This window comes from Colobus angolensis, unplaced genomic scaffold (assembly GCF_000951035.1).
Source record: "Colobus angolensis palliatus isolate OR3802 unplaced genomic scaffold, Cang.pa_1.0 Scaffold148, whole genome shotgun sequence".
NCBI classification, from domain to species: domain Eukaryota; kingdom Metazoa; phylum Chordata; class Mammalia; order Primates; family Cercopithecidae; genus Colobus; species Colobus angolensis.
Genome location: NW_012114577.1, coordinates 512,058 through 537,013, shown reverse-complemented (window position 1 = coordinate 537,013; position 24,956 = coordinate 512,058). Strand labels below are relative to the sequence as shown.

The 24,956-nt window shown below is 41.4% G+C and overlaps 1 protein-coding gene across 1 annotated transcript in view; it reads left to right on the top strand.

Moving 5' to 3' along the window:
• SIPA1L2 (signal-induced proliferation-associated 1 like 2) overlaps positions 1-24,956 on the top strand; it is a 231,342-nt gene that overhangs the window by 105,120 nt on the left and 101,266 nt on the right. Inside the window, exon 2 of the mRNA XM_011935710.1 lies at positions 9,539-11,290. Within this exon, the coding sequence (XP_011791100.1) occupies positions 9,808-11,290 (1,483 nt within the window). The 5' untranslated portion in view covers positions 9,539-9,807. The remainder of the gene's footprint in view (positions 1-9,538; positions 11,291-24,956) is intronic.

The window sequence follows — 24,956 nt, the reverse complement described above, 5'->3', positions numbered from 1 at the left end:
AGGATGGTCTCGATCTCCTGACCTCGTGATCCGCCCGTCTCGGCCTCCCAAAGTGCTGGGATTACAGGCTTGAGCCACCGCGCCCGGCCTTTATGAAGGATTTTTTAAAACTTCGTTATTTATTGAATTTAAAGTTTATTTGTATATATGTAAGTTAGCATACATATACAGTTACGTAATTTGGACACATTAGAAAAATACAAGGAAGAAAGCAGAAAGCATTCCTAAGGCTACTTACCAGAGCTAACCACTATCATAATATGAGGGTGTTTCTTTCCTGTATTTTTACGTATATAGATTTTTAACATACTTTGTTTCATGCTTTATATAAAGTTTTTTGTATATGGCTGTTTACACATAATATTATAAATCCTCAAGTTCATGCATATTCTTAAAACACTGGGATTGTGTCGTATTTTATTTTATATATGTACCATGTTTATCCCTGACCACTGACTGTTAAGACTGTTTCCAATTTTTCATTCTTGTAGTTTTGGATGAATATTTTTCTACATTAAGTTTTTTATTTTCTTATTATGTCTCTTATTTTCTTGGGTAGATTTTTCAGATGTAGAGTATTGAGCCAAATGATTTGAACAGTTTTTTAGGATTTAATATATATTATCTTATTGGTGTTCAGAGAATGCTGCCAGTTTGCGTCTGTCTGTAGCATGTGGGGTATGCATCCCCCAGACCCTCACCAGCATGGGTAGTGAGTGTGTTGTGTGTGTGTGTGAGAGAGAGACTTGCATGTGTGACACACTCATGGACAGCTTTTGTAACTTGCTTGGTCAGAAGTGGTATACCATCTCTTTTATGACTCATTATTCATGCGCATGTCTTACCCAGCTAAGCTTCCTGAGGATTAGGAAGCTCTTTCATTCATCTTTCATGCTCCACCCCCCCCCCACAGCATCCAGTACAGTGCCTAGTAGAACTGAATACGTTGATTTACTGAAGTAACAAGAGGGTTTTTTATATCAGACAATAAACCACATAAAACTGTTCAACAATACTCAGTATCTTATAATTCAAATAAACATGGGAACAGTGCAAAGATGGCTTTCAGTGTGTGTGAGTAGTGAATGGAGTTTGTTGTGTATTTGCCGCTAAAATGACTGTTTTTAAAAAATCAAATACTAGACTGTTGTATGGATTGGCAGGAGTTTCCTTTCATGTCCTTTATACTAAGTTGAAAGGAAGCATCTTCACATTTGAAGGCTTCGTGTTTACTTGTTGCATTTTAATAAAGAATACAGTGATGGTACATGCTTTGTACAGTTTAGTTGAGTTTTTAACAACATTGATTGATGTTAGTTTTGTTGAATACCATAATACAGATATTTTGCAAGAGTTTTCACTGTGGATTCAATGGAAAATAATATTAGTGAGAACAGAGTGTTTCCAGGAAGGATTGTATTTTTTTAAGGCTCCAGCCTGCCAGTTTTCATTATAAAATGCTCATGTTCTCTTCTTTGCTACCCATTGTCACTAAACATTCATTTAAAGATTAGGACAGATTTTTTTTAATGATTTCTAAATGAAATTAATAACTGCAGTCTATATTGGCTGACATTAAGTAGAAATTCTTTTCTTCTTTTGCTGTGTTTTCCTCAGACACAAATGCCTCCGCTTAAATTATTAATTGGGATGACTGATTTCCTACCGTGCCATCTGTAATTCAGGGGTCACATTGCTGAAAAGATGTATTAACTAATAACCTCCTGAGAGAAGGAGGTGAGGGCTATCTCTTTTTATCTCTTTCTGATTTAAAAGATTTAATGGGAAGCAGTCAATACTCACAGCTGTTCTTCTGTCTCCTTCAAAAAACTCCGTGATCAAAATTGTCTATTTAACAAAACAGCCCTTGTTTATTCTATTTTTGACTTACAGAATGATGGGCAGGGTAGCAGTTTATTACCAGAAATTGGTTCCTGTTCTTTATTGAGATACAGGAAGTTTAAAACTTCAGAAAAGCTATATTGTAATACAGTATAAAGTCTCTAAGATAATTTAGAAAATAAATTGTAATTGGGAAGAGAATAGTGCCTCCCTGGAGATTGTTTTGGGCAACTCACTCAGCTTCTGAAAGCTTTTCTTTGCCTCTTGGAGAATCAGCTTAAACACTGCAGTCAGTTACTGCTTTGTGTTCTCTTATTCTTTGTGTGTAAATCATTGAGTCATCCCATATTTTGTAAACCTGACTGTTTCCTTCACTGTGTTCCCTTGGAATAGTTATGGGCCTCATTCATTTGCTCAATTTCAAATCAGTATGTTTATCAATAAATGTACACTCATATATTACATTTTCAGCTATTATTTTTAGAGCTTTTGGTCCCATTGAACTTTTAGAATAATCCTTTGAAATAGATACAGTTATTCCCACTTTACAGATAGGAAACTGAGGCTCAGCGTTTACAGGCGGCTTTATCACCATCTCAGCAGCATGTGGTAGAACTGGATATTTGCCAAGTGTCCATATGCCAGGACATGTCTGTGCCTTCACCATGCTTAGAGTTTGCAGGAGGATAGCAGCAAGTAATAAACTGGTATAGTCTAGTGTAACTTAGAGTAAGAAAGAAAAAAAAAGGTACAGTGGTATGGCGGCCAAAAGTAAGATCACTTACACCCAACCTTAAGGTTTGAGAAGGCATTTTAAAAACATGGTATGTGAACTGAGGTGTGATGGATAACGCCTCTTAGCAAGGCAGGAAATAAACACATCTTGAAGAGATGTTGGCAGAGGTAGTGGCATGTACAGAGGATAAGAACATGAAGGTCAACACATGGGAGCATAGAGGGTGGAAATCCAGCAACTGCACAAGGGGCTGTAACTCATGGATCAAATCATGAGTGGCGTGTGCTGTCTTAAAGCAAGCAGCTTTATTCAGAGGGAAATAAGGAACTGTTGAAGGGTTTCATTATAATCTAGGAGAAATATGATAGTGGTTCTAACTCTGGTTGTAGCAGTCGAGATGGAGAGATTGACATGAATTTGAGGAGTATTTGGAAGATAAAATGGGCAGGATTGAATGTGGGCTGTGAAGGGAAGGCAGGATGAACACTGGGTGTTTGGCTTGGGCACCTGAGTGGTTGGTGATGCCTTTCCCTAAGCCGGGCAGAGGAGGAGCAGATTTGGGTACAGGGAGGGGTAGGCAGGAGAACCTGGACTATCTTAGTGCAACTTGGAAATGTCGACTGTGAGATGTCTTTGGGCTTGCGGATAAGTATTTATGAGTCATCAGCATAGAGATGGCATATGAGACTACAAGGATGGCACAAGGGAATGTGTAAAATTAAAAGAGAAGGCAGACTAGGGTAAACCTGAAAAACCTCAGCATTTAAAGATGACCTGAGGAGGGGAAGGGGCCAGCCAGGAGACCAAAAGAGACAAATGAGAATCAGTGTGCTCCATGCGTTATGATAATGTGTCGACTCAGGACTTTGGGATACTTTGGTCTGCGATCATTTCAATTTAAATGGATAGATAGAGGTTAATGATGATTGTCAACCGAGTGTTGGGCATGACTGGGAGTAGAAGCAGTGAGTATGACAGACCAGGACCCCACTCGGATGGAGTTTACCAAGCTGCTTTCCTTACAGAGTCACCCAAGAGCCCCATTTAAGAAACCTTTGACTGGGTCCTTTTCTTCACTATGAAGTACAAATCAATATAAATGAAACTCATAATATGGGTTACTTGTGGAGACTGAATCCTTCAGGGTCTTTTTACTGAGGTCTTGCTTTACTCCAATGAAAAAATTCCTAACTACATCAAGGAGATCAGCTTTTCTGGGACATCACTTGAGAAATTCCTCCAAATAGCACGTGGAGTACTTTAAAAATTTGTTGCCCTAACACCAATGTGAACTTTCCAGCAAGGAAAGATTCTATTCCCCTTCGCAGATCATAAGTTACCCATATGTTATAAAACCCCAAAGAGGAGAATTCTGCTGGTTTTTATGTTCTCATGTTCAAAAATATTTATCTTTGGTACCACTGCAGTGTTTAATTCAAGATAGATGTTTAAGAACTTATTTTCATGTTCAGATCTATCAAAAACTTACCAGGCAAAAATATTACTGAACTTGTATATCAATTTATTACCATTATTATTTAATAGTAGCTATTTATCAAGTTGTCTTATAGCTTTGATTTTCATATTCTACTGGTAATAGGAATGTGAGTTAATGGGTTTTTTTATAGCTTTTTTTTTTTTTTTTTATCATTTCACTTAATACCAGGCTTAGTTTTTGGTAAATGCATTTCAGGTGATCAGACCTCAAGTGCGAGCAGCACCTCAGCTCATTGATTGTCTTCTTGACCACAGAGAGAGGGTAAAAGTGGGATCAGTTTGTTCTTCCTTTTATTCCCTGTCCTATTATCCATATTAGTATTAGAGCTGTTGGGATACTGGCATGAAAAATAAGCATTTTTTTTTTTTTTTTTACTGTAGTTATACTTGTATTATAAATCTGCTATATAATTTTAACCACTTTTTCCCTTGAATGGGGCTCGTAATTTGTGCGTTTTGTGGTTTTCAATCCATTTGCTACAGCTGCAGTCCTGATAAGTGGCTCAATTATAACTATAATATTGGTCTTAAAGACTCATTGATGTCTCATGGAAAACTTCGAAAAACATCCTATTTAAAGACAATTATGCTTAAATATCAAATGTTCTCCATTTCTTTTCTATCCTTTAAAAATTATTACCAAGACAGCATGAGAACAGCTCCTTCAAGCTCTAAAATTCTTCAGTTTTGGTCGGTGGCCTTCCCTAGCCCTTCCTCACTTGAGGGCACCCCCACTACCTGTGGGGTTTCCATCTGGGTTTTTTAAGTGCTTGCAGAGTGTTGGTGACTATTTTCTATTTTTACTGGGGAGCAAAAGCCATAGAATTCATGAAATGCAAGAATAATTGGAAACTATGGGGAGAGGGCCAGTGCCCCTCACAGTAAAAATTAGCTTAAAGAACAGAAAGAAAACTGTATGTAGACACAATCCAGAGATCCATTTTTATTAGATCATTCAAAGGCAAACTCTTTCTTCTCACCACCTTCCAGATGGTCAGAATCTAGGTTTAGGAAATTACCTGGAAGAGAGAATATTCATGTTGCTGGCAAGGTCACAGGCCTCGTATAGATTAGTCTGTCATCTTTATAAAGTTCTAGGGAAGGAATTAAATGAGTCTCAGATTTTCCTTGATGTTTGTTTTTTCTTAAGCTATTCCAGCTTAGTAGTATGAGTCCATTTAACTATTCACTTAGGAAAGCAGTTAGTATCCTTGTGCTCTTAATTAGAATAAGGCAGGAGGGAGCAAGTGGTAGCAGTGACACTCACCATGTACATGTACAATGAGGATCCAGTTTATGCTACATCTTTCTAATATTTCATTTCATAGCATGTTTGCTTTCTAAGGAGAAATACCATGGCCTTTTTGTTTGAGGACTCCGCATTTGCCAGTCTGAAACTCTCATAACTGGTTTTTTACAATCTGTTAGAATGACAAGATGATGTAAAATCACAGAGAGGGGAAGGACAGGCGCGACTCACAGCTGCTCACGAAGAAGGCATGTGTGGGCCCTCGCTTCATATGGCTTCTTCTCTAACTCGGACATGAAGCTGATGTGGCCTTTTGACCAGGTCTTTCGATTGCATGGTTTCCATGTGCCATCCAGTTTTGGAGTGATACCATTCACAGGCATGTATCCAGAGCCCCAGGAAGCTGGCGACATGCCACCTACAGAAAACGGAGCTCTGCAAACAGCCGCTTAGCCACGCTCACAAGAGGACAGAGACTGGTGGCAGGATTGGCCGTTTAGGCCTCCTTATTACCTACCATGTTTGGGAATGGGCCTTGGGTCTACTAGAGGAAGCTGCTGAGATGCTTAGAAGATGAAGTATGGCATTCTTTTCTTTCTATACAGTTAGAAGACATTCTGTAATCACCTCATTTGGCTGGTACGGAAGTGGGGGTGGGAAGCTCTCTTTTCAGAGTGGAATAGTTGCTGAATTTTGTGTTTACCTGTTGTAAGGATTTGGGAAAATGCCGTGGAGCACATAGTGTCCTGCAAAGTGTTAACATCCATTTATAGGTATCTGACTTTACAATGAGTGGTTTTCTACAAAGTTATATCAAATGAAACATTTGTGATTACAATATATTGTATAATATATTCCTATAACCACCAGAATTTTTCATTTAAATATTTTCTAATATAAGGGCTTACTGCCTAATATATTTGTGTAGTGATTTGTTAATTTAATAATATTTACCAAACATCTACCACATACTAGAAACAGCTCCAGGCACCATAGATAAAATGGGGAAGAAAACAAACATAGTCTGGATTCACAGAGCTTTCTCCTGGGGAGAGACGCACAGAAGCAGGAAGTCCTTAGAGGCGTGGAAATGGGTGTTGGGGAAGTAGAGGACACTATGGGAATATGTTGTAGGGTCACCCCGTTGCAGGGAGAGAGATGATCACGAATGGTTGTCAGTTCAGCTCAGGCAGTGAATGATCCATTTAGAGGGAGCAGCTGGGACACAAGCCTGGAGAGTGGGCTGTTTGAAGACTTGAAAGACGCTTGGTATGTCTGGGGCAGGGCATAGAAAACAAGGGAGGAGGGAGAGAGATTAAACAACACAGAGTTTCCACAAGCTACAGTAGAGCAAAATCTCAGGGGAGGAGTTGCAAGGAGATGGGATCGAGGCTGCATCCCAGGAGCAATAATTGTGGCCAGGGGATGAGGTATTCTTAACTGACCACATGTTAGGTGTGAAGTTAGCCTCACACAAATTAAATGATTCTCCAAAGCAATTCAAGCCACCATTTCCAGAAGAAAGGGGAATGGATTCTAGATAGGAAAAAATTGGTAGCTGTCCCCTAAAGCTAATGTTCTTAGCACAAACAAATTTTCAAAATTCACAACAGAAGGAATATTCTGAGATACCTTTAGGAAAGAATTTCACGTGCTCTGAGTTTGCTATAGTTTTTGTCCTTTGTAGTGAACCTAGTGATAAGATTCAGCATAAATTCATCTATTTTTAATTTCATATATTATTTATATTTTAAAATCTTAATTTATTTGAGACCGGATCTCACTTTGTTGCCCACAGTGGGGTGCAGTGGTGCGATCATAGCTCACTGCCACCTCTAATTCCTGGTCTCAAGGGATCCTCCTGCTTCAGCCTCCCAAGTAGCAGAGACTACAGGTGTGTACCGCCATGCCTGGCTAATTAAAAAAAAAATAAGTTTTTGTAGAGACGTGCTCTTGCTGTGTTGCCTGTGCTCATCTCAAATTCCTGGGCTCAAGCGATCCTCCTGCCTCAGCTCCTCAAAGTGCTGGCGTTATAGGTGTGAGCCATCACACCCAGCTAATCTTTACTTTTTGACTATATATTGGTGTATTCCATTTTTTCACAAGATATATGTAATAAATATTTTGTAACTTTAATTTCATGTGTTAAACATTGAGAAAGTTATAAATGTTAGAGGAATGTGAAAGCTCAGAAGATAGATTTTCAAGTAAGAATCTGAGCCCAGTAAATTATAATCGCTGGTTAGGTTTTCCAGGACTAATTATCATCTTATTCTTGCTAATCCTAGTTTTAATATTTAGTGTTTCTCTGGTTTATTTTGCACATCTATTAGTTGGTGGTCTAACCTCAGAGCTTCCCTGTGGAGCGTGGTGAATAGGTTACAAGTGTGAGGAGATGCTCTTCTCTCTGGGTGGTGGGTTGAGCCCAAGGTGGTCAGTCTATTAACTGTGCCTCTAGTTTGAGCATGTTCCTTCTTGACTCCCTTGTGCTGTACAGATACTGGTGTTTCAATAGATGACATGACATGGAAAAGAAAGGAAGGTAGGGTTTGTCCTCATTATTTGGATGGCATTTATTTTACAAATAAGAGACTAAAGGAGTTTCAAAGCAACGATTGAAGTGATTCTTTGCATTTCGTGGATGTGTTTGTTAATGTCATTTCTAGTTGGGGACTGGTTATGTACAAGAGTACAACTTTCTAGTGCATTATGCACAAGTGACCTGTAAAATAAAGGCCCCCGGAAATAGAAGACACTGCAATGTACCCATATGTTTGTAGACACTTGATCTAATAACTCTTCTCTTTAATTACAAATATTTTTCTTTGAATTTATTCTTTCTTTATTTAGACACAAACATTTTCAGGTGTTGTATATTTTCCAAACTCATGACAGCCTATCTTACTCAGTGGCAGAAGAAAGAAAGAACCACTTTACCTCTTCTGAACATAATGATGATAATAAAGCTATAGCCAGTTTTCTTCACCCTTCACCAAAGCATAAGAAATATTAATAACTGTAATTCGGTTTGAAAATGTTAAAATCCCGACTACGTAAACAGCATAAAAACTCTTTCCAGTGGACTCTTAATGGCTTTGAGATGAGCACATGGGGATGTCTTGGAATAGCAGATATTTTTCTTACGGTGGCAGTTGCTTTCCCCCTACCATAAAAAAAAAAAAAAAATTAGTCCAGGGATGACAACGTGTCATCTATTCTCAGAGCTGTTCCATAATGGAGGAAATAAAATGATATTTTAGGATATGGCAAACAAAGGGAAAATGAGTAGCCAGGTACTGACATGCACAGAACAGAACAGACACACTATCCCATGGTTTTCAGAAAGATAAGATAAATGACTGCATCTTACCTAATTCTCTTAGAATTATTATGTTTAAAAGGATCAAGGATGACTGAATTATAGTTTTTTCCTATACAATCTAGGCTATTATCAAATCCATTCCTGGAAACTGAAAAACTGACAACTTAGGTACAAGAAAACAACTTCTTACCCAGTATCTCTCTACTCCAATGTATTTGATGTGTCAGATACCAGATCCTTGAAGACCTCTTCCCACTTAAAGGAGGATCTGTGTGAGTTCTAATTTGACTACAAGTGATCATTGTGAAAACTCTCTTGTTAATGTCTTATATTGACCCTTTTGCTGTGGGCCATTTTGAGTTTAACTGTTTTGAAGGAAAGTAAACTAATAATACTGAAACCTGTTATATACATGACTTGTGCTACTCTTATAGCCAATTCGTTCTTTGAAATACTTCATGAATCCCTAGTTTAAGCCAGGCTACCTTAATAGTTAATGCTGGTACACAACTGAAAGGCATGGTTCTTGGCTTAGAGGAACTTGAAGTCAGTAAGTTGGTAAACAGCAATTAGAGATAAGGAAAATTACTCTGTTGGATATAGGTGGAATGCTGTGGTATCACAACATTCTTTGCTGAGATGCAATTAGGGTGGGAGACATCCTAGGAAAGTTTCTCAGATAAGTTAATACCTGATTGTATGATGTGAATTTTATCTAGCTATGTAGAGAAGGAAGATGGTGTTCCAGGGAGGAGTGTTACGAACAGTGCTGTGGATCATGAAACTTCATGGGCAGAAGCAGAGGAGAAAGACAGATATGAAATCTATTGTAGAATGTGTTCAACTTGAAGTATATTAATTGCTAATGGCTACTTCCTATCTTTTAATTCAGGTGAAGGAAATACTCATGACCAGCCAGATGTCTTAAGGAATGCTTTTGAAAAGAACAGAGGTGTACAACATTATTACGACAACAGAGAAGCAAATTGGCTTTGGAGAAACTGTATTCTGAAGATGTTGTTTGCTTTGGGCTAAAAAAAGAAAAAATACAACTACAGACAAAGGCTTTATATCTGCAAGTATCATGGCGTGGTCAGTAGCAATGTAATTAGATTTACATCGGTCTTCCTGGTGAGTCCTGGAGGCTCTTCCTCAGTAGACATGAGTGACCCAAGGCAGTCACAAGAAGAGAAGCACAAGCTCGGCAGAGCCTCTTCAAAGTTCAAGGATCCCCCTAGAATCATGCAGTCAGATGATTATTTTGCTCGGAAATTTAAAGCCATTAATGGCAACATGGGACCCACTACTTCTTTAAATGCCTCGAATTCCAGTGAGACTGGCGGTGGTGGTCCGGCTAATGGTACCCCAGCTGTGCCCAAGATGGGTGTGAGAGCAAGGGTGTCTGAATGGCCTCCTAAAAAGGACTGTTCCAAGGAGCTAACCTGCAAGGCACTGTGGGAAAGCCGGTCTCAGACCAGTTACGAAAGTGTCACCTCCGTCATACAGAATGGGCAGAGTGACCAGAGCGAAGGTCAGCAAGATGAGCAGCTCGATCTGGACTTCGTGGAGGCCAAGTACACAATCGGGGACATCTTTGTCCATTCCCCCCAAAGAGGACTTCACCCCATAAGACAGAGGAGCAATAGTGATGTCACTATCAGTGACATCGATGCCGAAGATGTCTTAGACCAAAATGCAGTCAACCCCAACACGGGGGCTGCCCTGCACAGAGAGTATGGAAGTACTTCATCCATCGACAGGCAAGGCTTATCTGGTGAGAACTTCTTTGCTATGCTCAGAGGGTACCGCGTAGAAAATTATGACCACAAAGCGATGGTCCCTTTTGGGTTCCCTGAATTTTTCCGCTGTGACCCTGCAGTCTCTCCAAGCCTTCATGCAGCAGCACAAATTTCTAGGGGAGAATTTGTCCGCATCTCAGGATTAGACTACATGGACAGTGCCCTCCTGATGGGGAGAGACAGGGACAAGCCTTTCAAACGGAGGTTGAAATCAGAGTCGGTGGAAACATCCCTCTTCCGAAAGCTTCGAACTGTTAAAAGTGAGCACGAAACTTTCAAGTTCACATCTGAGCTGGAGGAGAGCCGACTGGAGAGGGGCATTCGCCCTTGGAATTGTCAGCGATGTTTTGCACATTATGATGTCCAGAGCATTTTGTTTAATATCAATGAAGCCATGGCTACGAGGGCTAATGTGGGGAAAAGGAAAAACATAACCACTGGGGCTTCTGCAGCATCTCAGACTCAGATGCCCACAGGCCAGACAGGCAACTGTGAGTCCCCTTTAGGGAGCAAGGAGGACCTCAACTCCAAAGAGAACCTGGATGCCGATGAGGGTGACGGAAAAAGTAACGACCTTGTCCTTAGTTGTCCTTACTTTAGAAATGAGACTGGAGGGGAAGGCGACAGGCGGATTGCGCTCTCTCGGGCCAACTCGTCCTCTTTCAGTTCTGGGGAAAGCTGCTCTTTTGAATCGTCTCTCAGCTCTCACTGCACAAATGCAGGTGTCTCGGTCTTGGAAGTGCCCAGAGAAAACCAGCCCATTCACAGGGAGAAAGTGAAGCGCTACATCATAGAACACATCGACCTTGGGGCCTATTATTACCGCAAATTCTTCTACGGGAAAGGTAAGAAAGAGCCCTGGGCGTTTGTGTGTGTCTCGGGAGTAATTTTTCTAGGACCAGTCACCATGTTTTGCTTTGTGTTGGAGCACCTTCCGCAGAGTGTCCAAGGCCATAGTCCACTGGGCCTGACCTTATTCTCCACCATGATCCCTCCATAGCTTCCAGGCTAATTTTTTCTTTAGAAAACTACAATTCCATGCCTTTGTTGATGGGTAGTCCTTCATGTGTAAATGTCGTTTTGGTTTGGTTTCTCTTTCTGTAATTCTTTGTCTGCCAGTTTGTGAGCATCACTAATTCAGGTTGATTTTTGATTTGGATTTCACTTGATTTAGATTTCACCCCTTGTAAGAAGTCTTCCCTGATTAATTCTGCCCTCCTCCTATTCCTCTGAATAATCTCTTATGCTGCATACAGTGGATAATTCTGTCATTCCCTCACCTCTCTGACCTTTCTGTACTTTGCTCCTCCAGCATTGCTGTATGTGTTGGACATGTTAAATCTTTGTGTTTTGTTTGTTTGTTTGTTTGTTTGTTTTGAGACGGAGTCTCGCTGTGTCGCCCGGGCTGGAGTGCAGTGGCCAGATCTCAGCTCACTTCAAGCTCCACCTCCTGGGTTTATGCCATTCTCCTGTCTCAGCCTCCCCAGTAGCTGGGACTACAGGCGCCCACCACCTCGCCCGGCTAGTTTTTTGTATTTTTTTAGTAGAGACGGGGTTTCACCATGTTAGCCAGGATGGTCTCGATCTCCTGACCTCGTGATCCGCCCATCTCGGCCTCCCAAAGTGCTGGGATTACAGGGACATGTTAAATCTTTGTTGAAAGAATGCCTGAGTTACCACAACAGACAAATTTTGTTTTCATGTAGTTCTGTAGATGTACTTAAATGTTAAGACACAAATGATAAATTATTTAATTCTATGTCAAATAAATGGTTTTTGCTTAACGTGTATCTTCAGACTTGAAGGATGCATTCTTCAGAGGTCATGTAGTTGAATCCTTAACCTTTAAATAAGTGTCCCTAATTATCCCAGGGCTAGGAGAATCTTCTCTGATTTAGAGACCTACAGAGAAACAGGTTCCACACGTGTCAGTAACACATGCCGAGGAAACACTCCGGCACCTCTCACCACCTTTTTATTGGGTGCAGCTGGTGTCCTTCACCCCTTCATTACAGTGCAGCTTACTTTTTGGACCTATATTTTTCTGTCTTCAGTTTCACCTGTCAGCCCTCTTCCTGCTCCCAGGGATCCAGGGATAACCTCACAGAGCACCTGAGGAGGCACAGGGTGGGCCCCACTGCTCTCCCCCTCCTGTTTCTCGTGCATAAACTATTCTGCTTCTAGTGCAGATAACTGGGAGCTAAGTGTACTTTTATTTATTTATTTACTCTTTTACTTTGCATCAATCCAGACTTAGCATGTCTTTCATAATCACATTATGACAACATGTAACTCAGAGAAACAATCTGATGCAATAAAGCTAAATAAACAGATACTTACACTGCATCTGGCCACTTACTGTGAATTGTCTCTCTGTCCTCATACTGTTGACATAATAGGACTGAAATAATTTTGTCAACAGATCTTGGTCCCCTATGTCTCCTTTCCTCTCCTCCACCCTGAATTTCGGTCTTGGCTTCAGGTGTGCCTCTGTGTTAACATCATGAGTTACTTCCTTCCAGCCAGTGGAATCAAAGAATCTTGGATCTGCTTTTTTTTTTGTCTCTGCTGTGAAAATAACTCATAGCCCTCATGCCTGTGTTCACGCAGAGGTATCACATTATATCACATGGCTCAAGGATGCTCTCTAGGTGGAAGTTATTTTCGGAAAGGGAGATGGAGAGATAAGCTTCCTAATGAAGGTTATTTTTATTGATGAAGTCATGGCTGCCAATTCTTCATAAAATAGAGTCTGTTAGATTTATTATGCCCTGAAATCCCCAGGTAATTAGTCATTCTGGCTAGCTGAGTTTTGTAAATAGTTTGTGATCCAGACTTCGAAATACTAGCATATAAAATTATATGTATATTCATATTTATGCCAAGACTTAGTGCCAGCGTCTCATTCATATGCTGTTGCACATCCTAAGTGTAAGTGGAATGAAAAACCGTTGTTTTCTGCACCCGGGTCACCACCATTTGATTCATTAATGTCCCCAGGGTCTGTTCCCCGAGATGATTTCAGGTTGCTAGATTCTGTTAGTTTCCTTGACTGCCACTTGTAGTTTTTCTCGACTGCCACTTGTAGTTTTTCTCTTGAATTCTCAACTGTCACTTCTTGGTAGTTTTAAAGACTCCTCTTCAAGTGATTTATTTCCTCCACCTTTTCTGATGAGCTACTTAATGTTTTCAAGAGCATCGCAGATGACATCATCAAACTCCTTAAGTTTGAATGTGAAATAGATAAGCTCCACAAAAGAATCTAAGTGTAGACACCCTGTCAGTGAATTGTGGGTGGATGTACGCTTATCGTTTGGCATTTTGGTGCTGTTGGGCACACTCTCTGGTTCTCAGCTTTGCTGTGGATTTATAAACCAGTCAGAAAGCGGAATTCTAGACTACAGTCACACATCAGTTAACAACGGGGAGATGGTCTGAGAAATGTGTGATTAGGCAATTTCGTCATTGCGTGAACATCATAGAGAGTAGTTAAACCTAGATGATATATATTTTTATTCCTATATATATATATTTTCATATGGAAAACCAAATGTCCCATCACCATTACTGAATATCAGACATTTCCCCTTATTCACCTGCACTGCCAGTATCAAGTGCCATGCATCAGATTTCTATTGCTCCATCGTGATTTTGTGGAACCACCATCATGTATGTGGTCCATTGTTGACTGAAATGTCCCTATGTGGTACATCACTGTGTTTTGCAAAGCCCATAAAACGAGGGAGTGGGGAGGCAATTCCTGAGGTCGCTTTGTCTTCGGTGTTCTGTGATTCTGTGCTGTGGAAGGTGCTGTTGTGCCAGCAGATGGGCTCAGGGGCTAGGGAGGGAGTGGTTACCAGGAGTGAGAAGGCCGAGCCCGGCTGCTCTGTTCTCTCTCCAGTGCAGCTGTGAACTGTGTCCTGCCTCCTGCTATATTTAGCTCTTCCCCTGTGGTCCAGTGTGACTTCAAAGTGAAATTGGCTACAGTGGCATCTGCTCCTCCTCTTGCTGGTCTCTTGTTGAGCCATTAAGGACTCCAGGCAGAGGCAGCAGCCCAGATTCTTAAGTGAAAAGTACGGTGAGGTGGAGGCCTCCTATGGTGTGGGAGTAGATTCCCACCCCCGCCTCAGCCACTGGACACAGCTGTGCGGGACCCTTCTGTCCGCAAACATCGCACGTTGCTTGAGCTTCATTGTATTTAAAAACAGAGGGCCTGGACATACTGGCAGAGATACGATGTTTTTGAGATAGCTTTTTTCTTTTCCTTTTTTGCTTTTCCCTTCTCTCAAGAATTTTCTCTTTGGAAACTGGCTTTCAGGGATCTGTCTTTTGGTACTTTCCAGAGTGCTTTTATTTTGTTCTGTGCTTCAGGGTTCTGTGTAAAACTTCATTTTCAAGAGAATTAACTGGCTCCCGATCACTGGCAAATGTTTAAAGTGTAGAACTTTGATGATGTGATTTCTTCTTTATTGGGCAGTTAATGTGAAATGTCTGCCCTTGATGCTGAGGTGTATTTCTATGACACGTCATCACTGAAAGGCTATTGAAGGATTTCTGCAGGGGAGTGGCAGGACACAGGAAACTGTGTGACAACATCGCTTGCCCAGGCAAATCCATCTGTAGCTTTCAGTGAAATAGCTGTGTTTTTTTTTTTTTTTTTTTAAGACAGAGTCTCGTTCTGTTGCCCAGGCTGGAGTGCAGTGGCACCATCTCAGCTCACTGCAACCTCTGCCTCCTGGTTGCAAGCAGTTCTCCTGCCTCAGCCTCCCAAGTAGCTGGGATTACAGACATGCACCACCACACCCTGCTAATTTTTGTATTTTTAGTAGAGACAGGGTTTCGCCATGTTGGCCAGGCTGGTCTTGAACTCCTGTCCTCAGGTGATCCACCCACCTCAGCCTCCCAGAGTGCTGAGATTACAGGCGTGAGCCACCACACCCAGCCAAAACAGCTTTTTTAAAAGCAGTGAGGATAGTAGCAAGTAGAGTGAATGCTCAGTAATTCCCTTCCTTTCACTGGCGATGACCATGAAGACACATTGGTGCCATTTGTCACACTACTGTTTCTCTGATGGGACTCATCGTGAATGTGCCATTTGCTGCTGCTTTGAGCTTTCCATTTGTGAAACAGGCCGTGACCAAGCCCCCTCTTAGATAGAGATTCTAGTTGTGCTTGACCACGGTCAGTCATAGGAGCATCAGTGAGTCTGGTTTCCATTGTAGCAGAGCAGCAGGCTTTGCCTCCTTCTGGACCTGCTTGGTACTGCACACTGCCACCAACGGTGGGGCTAGCGCTGGAACTGTGTGGCGGAGCCCAGACACTGCCTGTTGACACGTAAGGGTTCCTGCTTGGTGTTGTAATCCTTAACTTGTTAAGACGTTGTGCACCTACTGGGCTACTCAGGAGTTCTAAAACTGTTCTGTGCCCTACTTTATGCCACACAGACCAGAATAGTTCTGGGAGACAAAGTGAGTAATATTTGGGTAAAGAGAGGTTAAAACCAGATGGGAGGATGAAGCTGGGCCTCCATGGTGACTCAGGAGTGAAGTGAAAAGTGGTTAAGTCATCATCTGAGCCTTTGGGAACATTGTTTTACTAGAGGCATTCTGCTGGCACAGGAGCATGTGTTCCTCTCAATGTAGTGGGGGAAAATGCGGAGTAAGATTGACAAATCTGTATCTTGTTTTCATTTAGAATTTTTAAATGGTATATAAATGTCATATGATGGTGATAGGAAAATAAGAAAATGTAGAGAAGCAAGAAATAAAGTCTCCTCAAATTCATCAGCTATAGTCACCATTAACATTTCATCATTATCCTTGAAGGCTTTTCTGATGCAAATAAATTTATGTAAATGGAGCTTACTCCTGCTATTACTGTGGAACTTGCTTTTGATGATCATCCTTCCATGTCATTATGTATAGAACTGCATCTGCATTTTAAGAGCCATTATCAATTCTTGTTATCTGCACTGAATGCATGAGGAGACACCAGGTATTTGCCAGCCATGATCTGAGCAGATAAGTTAATGTCTGTGTTTACTTTACTTGAGAGAAAAACTTATCAGCTTGATAGAAGCACAGTAACAGGGGAAGATTCATTATTTCCTGCCCTCTTGTAGATGCTACAAAAACTTACCGAAGACATTAGTGAATGTCCATTTTTGTAAAGAAATCTTTACTTGAAAAAGTAATTTATCATTATAAGAGTTTAAGTCAGTGTCCCACCACCATCCCACTTGGATGTGGGCTGCATTTAGTGACTCACTTCCAAAAGGTATAGTATGGAAAGACAGGGACAAATAACTTTGTAATGGAATAACCTGGCAAATACTACCTCCCTAGGTCACCAAGGTCGCCATCAGCAGTGACAAGTCCTGTGAATAGCTTGTACCCCAGGTATGAATGACTCTTCTGCAGTCTTCCTCTCCAAACCTATAACCCCAGTACAATTAGGGGAAAACATTAGAAAAATTCCAAATGAAGGATATTCTACAAAATCCCTGACCAGTACCCAAAACTGTCCAGGTCGTCAAAAGCAGGGAAAGTCTGAGAAAAAAAAAAAAAAAATCACAGACCATAAGACCATAAGAGCCTTAGGGGACAAGACAGCTAAATGGAATGTGGTACCCTGGATGGAATCCTATACAGAAAAAACACATTCCATTAAAAACTGAGGAAATCTGAATAAAGTATGGACATTAGTTAATAACATAACAGTATTGATGCATTCATCATAACAAATGTACAAAATCATGTAAGATGTTAACAACTGGGAAACTGGGAGACAGGTATAAGGGAAGGAACTTTGCTATGCACAACTTTTCTAGAAGTCTAAAAGAATTTTAAAATAAAGTTAAAAATGTTACAAATGTAAGTCATAAATGCTCGTGTATTTAAAATTATGATCTATTTCTTTAAGACAAGAAGAATTTATAAGTAGTTCCTCTAAATAACAAACTTAAAGGTTTATGTTGCTTTATTGAATGACCATAGAATTCTTGTAAGCAGCCAACTTCACTGTTTCTGGTAACTGCTCTCTTACCTAGCTCTATGTAAACCCACCTTTTTCTCCAGTGCTAATTTTTATCATTAGTATTTTAACTGAAGAATAATATGTTGTATGTAAATTCTGCCAGATGCATGAATAGATTCTTCTAGAATTTGTGTAATAACCCTCTTACCTCTCTTGATACCAGTTTAACCGTTTGTTGGCTGGGGAATTGTCTGTCATTAGGTAAAAGTGTCCATCCATTTTAATTATAGTTGGAGGTCAGTTCTTGGTAAATAGAGGTCTGTGAATGGTGGGCAGATGACATCACTTAAGGCAGAGTGCACACCGAGGTTCACATCCCAACTCAGTCTGGGGCAAATCCTGGAACTACTTTGTGCCCTAGTCAATCATCTGTGAAACGGGATGATAATAATATAAATCCCCCCTGTAAAGGGCTTAGAGCAGTGCTTGTCAATAGCGTGCCCCCCTGCTTCCCAGGGTTACTTAAATAAATGTGTAAGACTTTTCTCTCTAAAAAGAAACTATTGTTCACATCACTGGTACAGGCTTTAAAGGGCAATACTTTCTTTTAGTGGTTCAAAGATGAAGAGAGAAACAAGTAGAACCATATGGCAGAGAGGGCTGGGGAAAGGTGTCTGGTGAAGTCCACCACGGCATTCCAAACACACTCACTGAAGTGTCACTAATGTGACAGTTGTAGGCGGGCCTACACCTTTACATCTCAAATGAACTTCACTGCTGAGTGATGCGTGGCTGCATTTGCTTTGAATTTCATGCCTGGTGGCTTTTTTTTTTTTCCTTCTGATTTTATACAGTCATTGATGAAAATTAATAGGGAGTTGGACACTATTAAATTCATGCGGGTGAACAGAGTGCCATCTAACAATAGAACTATTCTAAGATACACATTCCTCCCTCTGAAGACATAATTGACTGAGTTCTTCACCTCCCTTTGTTTTTTTTTTTTTGAGACAGAATCTCACTCTGTCACCCAGGCTAGAGTGCAGTGGCACAATCCTGGCTCACTGCAAGCTCCACCTCCTGGGTTCACACCATTCTCCTGCCTCAGCCTCCCGAGTAGCTGGGACCACAGGTGCCTGCCACCACGCCTGGCTAATTTTTTTTTTTTTTTTTTCCAGTACAGACAGAGTTTCACCATGTTAGCCAGAATGGTCTCGATCTCCTGACCTCATGATCCGCCTGCCTCGGCCTCCCAGAGTGCTGGGATTACAGGCGTGAGCCACTGCGCCCGGCCGTTCTTCACCTCTCTCCCTGGCCAGTATTGCCTCCCCAGAGGTCCCATCGAGTCCCACGGGGTCCCTTAATAGGGAGGAATTGCCCAGATACATATAATATTCAGCACCAAGGGCTGTGATTGCACGGGCTCCATGTGGCCATCGGAGGAAAACACCAGGGCTTCTTCTCTTGCAGAGGTGCTGTATCTGGACACAGTTCCCATACACTGCAGTGTTGAAGGAACCTGCAAAGGACTGTATGCTATTTCAAACCTACTGACCCTCCGGCCCCAAAAAGTCTTCAGTCAGTTACTGGGGAAGAAGAACGAATGCCCTGTTATTTCCCTGAGAAGAGGAATAAGGCTCTTTATATTTCTTTACAGTTTGACTCACATGGCGTTTAACTGAGAACACTTGTTGGCATTTTGCTGCTGGTATAGTAAGTTGAAAGTAAAGGTCTTTGGAGCATTAGTTCTTAAAGAATGTAGAAACTTAGTTTAAACACTTTATATTTGTTTAGATCCAAGGTTTATTTCACTATTTGTCCCACTTAATTAAAATAAAAGCTGGACAGCCGTCCTGTTATCAGTGGGCTCCACCTCTCTCCTTTGAAGTGGTGAGGCCTTTCACACTTTCCTAGTATTTTCTTCTTCCTTTTGAGCAAATTGTAACAATTACAGATTATGAAAAGAAGCCTTAAATAATCTGCCTGCCTTCTTCAGTTTTTTCATTTTTACTCTAGCTTTCCTTGAAATCATGTTTTTCAAGATACCGTTTTTATGTTAAGGATACATTTGTTGTCTCATCTTTAAGTTTTCATTTTCCTGTATTAATTAATTTTTGCAATTTAAACCTTTGCCTGAATTTTTTTTAGCCTTGAGCTGCTTTCCATGAGAGAACACTAGAGCTGGACTGCCTGGGTTTGCATCCTCACTGTCCCACCAGATTGTGACTTTGAGCGAGTCACTTAACCTTTCTGCCTCAGTATTGTCTGTAAGAATAGTTGTGCCTCCTCATAAGGAGTTAGGATGAACTGGGTTTATTTTTGTGAAAGATTTTTTTTTTTTTGAGACGGAGTCTTGCTCTGTCGCCCAGGCTGGAGTGCAGTGGCCGGATCTCAGCTCACTGCAAGCTCCGCCTTCCAGGTTTACGCCATTCTCCTGCCTCAACCTCCCGAGTAGCTGGGACTACAGGCGCCCACCACCTCGCCCGGCTAGTTTTTTGTATTTTTTAGTAGAGACGGGGTTTCACCGTGTTAGCCAGGATGGTCTCGATCTCCTGACCTCGTGATCCGCCCGTCTCGGCCTCCCAAAGTGCTGGGATTACAGGGTTGAGCCACCGCGCCCGGCCTGTGAAAGATATTTAATATTATTGTCTTCCCTGTAATGCCTTGGATTTTTCAAGCTTAGCAAATACCTTGGTTAAATTTGGGTCAAAAGAGCAAAAATTTACATGACAAAAATCTATGTTTTTCCTTCATGGTAAATTCGATCATTTAATCCATGAAACACTAATGAAAATGTTTGATACTTCTTGAGGTTGTTGAGTTACTTTTTTTTTCTTTCTGAGATGGAATCTGTCTCTGTCGCCCAGGCTGGAGTGCAGTGGCGTGATCTCGGCTCACTGCAAACTTCGCCTCCCAGGTTCATGCACTTCTCGTGCCTCAGCCTCCCAAGTAGCTGGGCCTACAAGCACGCGCCACCGTTCCTGGCTAGTTTGTGTATTTTTAGTAGAGATGGGGTTTGCCATGTTGGCCAGGCTGGTCTTGAGCTCCTAGCCTCAAGTGATCTGCCTACCTCGGCCTCCCAAAGTGCTGGGATTGCAGGTGTGAGCCACTGCTCTCGGCCTGTTGAATTACTTTTTTTTTTTGAGATGGAGTCTTGCTCCATCTCATAGGCTGGAGTGCAGTGGCACGATCTTGGCTCACTGCACCCTCCACCTCCCGGGTTCAAGCGATTCTCCTGCTTCAGCCTCCTGAGTAACGGGGATTACAGACATGCATCACCACACTCAGCTTATTTATTAGGTTTTTTTAGGTTTATTGTAGAGACTGGACCTTGCAGTGATGCCCAGACTGATCTCAAACTCCTGGCCTCAAGCAATTCTCCTCCTCTGTCTCCCGAAGTGCTGGGATGACAGGTCTAAGACACCATGCCCTGCCCTCATTTACTTACTTATTGTCCCCTTTTCACTTTTTAAAAAATAACTCCTAGAGTGTTGGAAAAAAGGGAAGTGATTTAAAATACACATAATTGTTTGGAGAGAAAGGTGAAAGAAGATACATCATAGATAGGAATTGAAAGAACATTTAACGGCCTGTGTAACCCAGATCAGCAGAGAGCAGGCAATTAAATCATCAACTAGTGGCTGAGAGAACAAAGAACCGTTAAAATGCATTTAATGGCAAAATAGCCAGCTAGCTTCTGCTGTGCATATTAACAAAGTAAAGGACTGGAGGGTACAGGTGCACAGTTGTTTGTGGCCTTGGTGTTCTTATAAATGGTGCTGTGGTCACTGGATGCTAACAGCTTGGATAAAATCCGGTCAGGCAGAGCTGGGAGTGAATGTCTTTTACATACCTGGCCTCAGGAGGCCCTGCAGAGATGTGATCCTTACCCGGTCAGTTCATTAGTGAGTTACCACTTAAACCTCTCTTCTAAGATATCACCGTATCTAGAAACAGCTTTTGGGCTAGGGTCCAATGTACCGCCCCTGCCCCCATTTTTTTTCTCCCTGAGCTAAAATTTTTATCTCTTACTGAATAGCCACAACGCACCACAGAAATGCACTGAATCTCATTTTGATTTCCTGCTCTGCAATCTTGTTAGCTGATTTTTTTAATCTTGCCCTGTTGTATTTGCATGATAGGTGGGTTTTCATTCAGCTTCTCAACAGTCTTTTCATAGCTTCTGTTCTGCCAAGGAAGGATTTCATTTGATTCACCCTTGAAGCAATTTTATGGAAATCATCTGCCTGGAATGAGGACAGGCTCTGGGTGGGTGAGGGTCTGAATGCATACAACCCTGGGAAGCCTTGCTCACCGTCCTCTGCCCAAGATGGGAAGGGCTTCTTGCCATGCAGATAAATAAGGAGGTCTTTCCCGAGGAGGGGATGTGGGATATCGTTTGAAAAGGGCAACGTTTTGCCTCCTGGTGGTTATGGTAGGGGGCACAGTCTCTGTATGTCCTACTGGTATGTGGAGATGCCCTTTATAAAAGCTAGGCAGCGTCTTACATTATTGAATAGAAGACTTTGATTTCTTTGGAAACACATCAAGGTAACCTACTGTATTCCTTGGTGAAACCAAAAGCATGGCAAGCCCTTAGTAGATGGTTAGGAGACATAAAAGCTGTAAGTCTGCAGGTGTGATGCTTGTAAAGAGCAGGAACTTCATCTCTGTGTTTGCAATAAGAAAGTGGATGTCTGTGTGAGACAGAGAGAGGAAAATGGGTCTGCGACATGGATTGGCAAGGTAGGCATGAAGGGTTTTGTTTTGTTTTGTTTTTAGTTAATTCACCTGCCATCTTTGATAAAAAGGGGAATATACAAATTTTGGATTCCCAAACTTTTAAAAGTATAATTTATGATAGAGATTACTCCATGAAGTATATACACCACCTCTTCAAAAAGACTTCTGCGAGTCCAGTGTGACCTCTCCAAGTGATTCTGGGTCAGCATTTTGAGATTAGAAGTAGGAATCACCTTCAGGCTGACCTATGAACTGTGCCGGATTTTTGGGCTTAAAATCAAATTACTTGATGATGCAATTTACTTTATGTGCATTCCATTTTGTTTTGATTTCTTTTTTTTTTTGGCCAGTAACATTCCTGCTGTCAACTATAATACCCCTCCCAGGTCAATGATGGTGTTACGTGGGTTAGATATATTAGGAGCTGGGAGGATTCTGAGGTTAAGAAAGGTTCTGTAACTAACCCAAGGTTAAGCACGTGATAAGCATCAAAGCCCAGATTAGGCAACCAGTAAGAAGCTTTTTATAATTATAAGATTGCACAGTAAATGGGTTTGAGACTGCTGGTTAAATAAGGCAAATTGAAAACATGTTATCTCTTCCCCTTCCAGAATACCACTAAAAATGACAGTGAAGGAATTTTAAAAATGGGCATAATGCCAAAAAGTAAAAAAGCACCAGGGAGAAGCAACTGAAGGAAGGCAGGGTATATGAAAGCAGGTGGAAGAGCAAGACTACTCCTAGTAGATTGAGAGAACCAGCCTCCTCCGTTCCCTAGCATGGGAAGAGGGTAGAAGCCATCAAGAAGTGAGTCAGGGCATGCCACAGAGCAAGGCACACTTGGAGAAGGGCTTAGGGGAGTGAAAACGGGGCTGGTTACGTGCTTCATAAAAGGCCGGATTCTCTCTCCTCCCCCATAGCCAGTTTACTATGTGCCCCTCTCCCAGGTGGGAAATAAGATTTATTCTGGAGAAATGGAACAGCAGGCCCAGCAAAGGGCAGGACTAAGGCACTTAACTAAAAATAGGGACTTAGTGAAAGTCAACACAGTGAGGTGCCCAGCCCCACCCCATTATTTGAGCTCAATATTTCTAGACAGGAGACTGGAGGTGCCTTCCCTGGGACACTCACTGGCCCAAGAAGAAGATGCCCCTGTCTGATGGCTGGGTCCTGCCTGACCAGCCTAACAAGGCACAGCTCAGAGATATGGTGGGGTCAGTGCCAGACCACATCAATATGATGAATATTGTAATAAAGTGAGTCACACAATGTGTTTGGCTTCACAGTGCATATAAAAGTTGTTTATACTGTAGTCTACTGTGCAGATAGTGCTATGTCTAAAAGAACAGTGTACGTATCTTAATTTAAAAATACTTCATTGCATTGGCTGAGCGTGGTGGTGGGCACCTGTAGTCCCAGCTAGCTACTCAGGAGACTGAGGCAGAAGAATGGCATGAACCTGGGAGGCAAAGCTTGCAGTAAGCTGAGATTGCGCCACTGCACTCCAGACTAGGTGACAGAGCAAGACTCTGTCTCAAAAAAAAAAAAAAGCTTCATTGCTAAAGAGTGCTGACGATCACCTGAACCTTCAGAAAGTCAGCCTTTCTTCTGATAGAGGATCTTGCCTCCACGTTGATGGCTGTTGGCTGATCAGGATGGTAGATTTTGAAGGTTAGGGTGGCTGTGACAATTTCTTAAAACAACAGTGAGGTTTGCCACATTGACTGATTCTTTCAGGAAAGATTTTTCCGTAGCATGCGATGCTATTTGATAGCATTTGACCAACAGTAGAACACCTTTCAAGATTGGAGTCGGTCATCTCAAACCCTGCCACTGTTGAATCTACCAAGTTTATGCAAGATTCTAAATTCTTTGTTGTTGTTTCAACAATGTTCACAGCATTTTCACCGGGAGTGGATTCCATCAAAAGAAACTACTTTCTTTGCTTATCCATAAAAAGCAACTCCTCATTTGTATAAGTTTGATCATGAGATTGTAGCAATTCAATCAGATCTTCAGGCTCAATTTCTAATTCTAGTTCTCTTGCTATTTCTACCACATCTGTAATACTTCCTCCAGTGAACTCTTGAATCCCTGGGTTGGAGCCACCTTCTAAATTTCTGTTAAGTTTGTATTTTAACATCCTCTCATGAATCATAAACGTTCTTAATGGCATCTGGAATGATGAATCTCTTCCAGGTTTCCAGTTTTATCTGCCCAAATCCATCAGAGGAATCTCTATTTATGGCGGCTATAGCCTTACAAAATGTACTTCTTAAATAATAAGACTTAAAAGTCAGAAATACTCTGATTCATGGGCTACCAAATGAATGTGGTGTTAGCATGCATGAAAACAGCAGTAATCTCTTCATATATTTCCGTCAGAGCTCTTGGGTGATGAGATGCATTGTCAATAAGCAGTAATATTTTGAAAGGAATGTTTTTTATCTCAGAACTAGTACCCAACAGTGGGCTTAAAATAGTCAGTAAACCATACTGTAAACAGATGTGCTGTCATCCAGGCTTTGTTGTTCTGCTGATAGAACACAGGCAGAGTAGTTTGGCAGAATTCTTAAGGGCCCTAGGGTTTTCCGAATGATCAATAAACATTGGCTTCAACTTAAAGCCACCAGCTGCTTTAGCCACTGGCAAGCGAGTCAGCCTGTCCTTTGAAGCTTTGAAACTAGGCATTGACATCCTCTTTCTAGCTATGAAAATTCTGGAGGACATCTTCTTTTATTAGAAGGCTGTTTCATCTGTATTGAAAGTCTGTTGTTTATTATAGCCACTGTC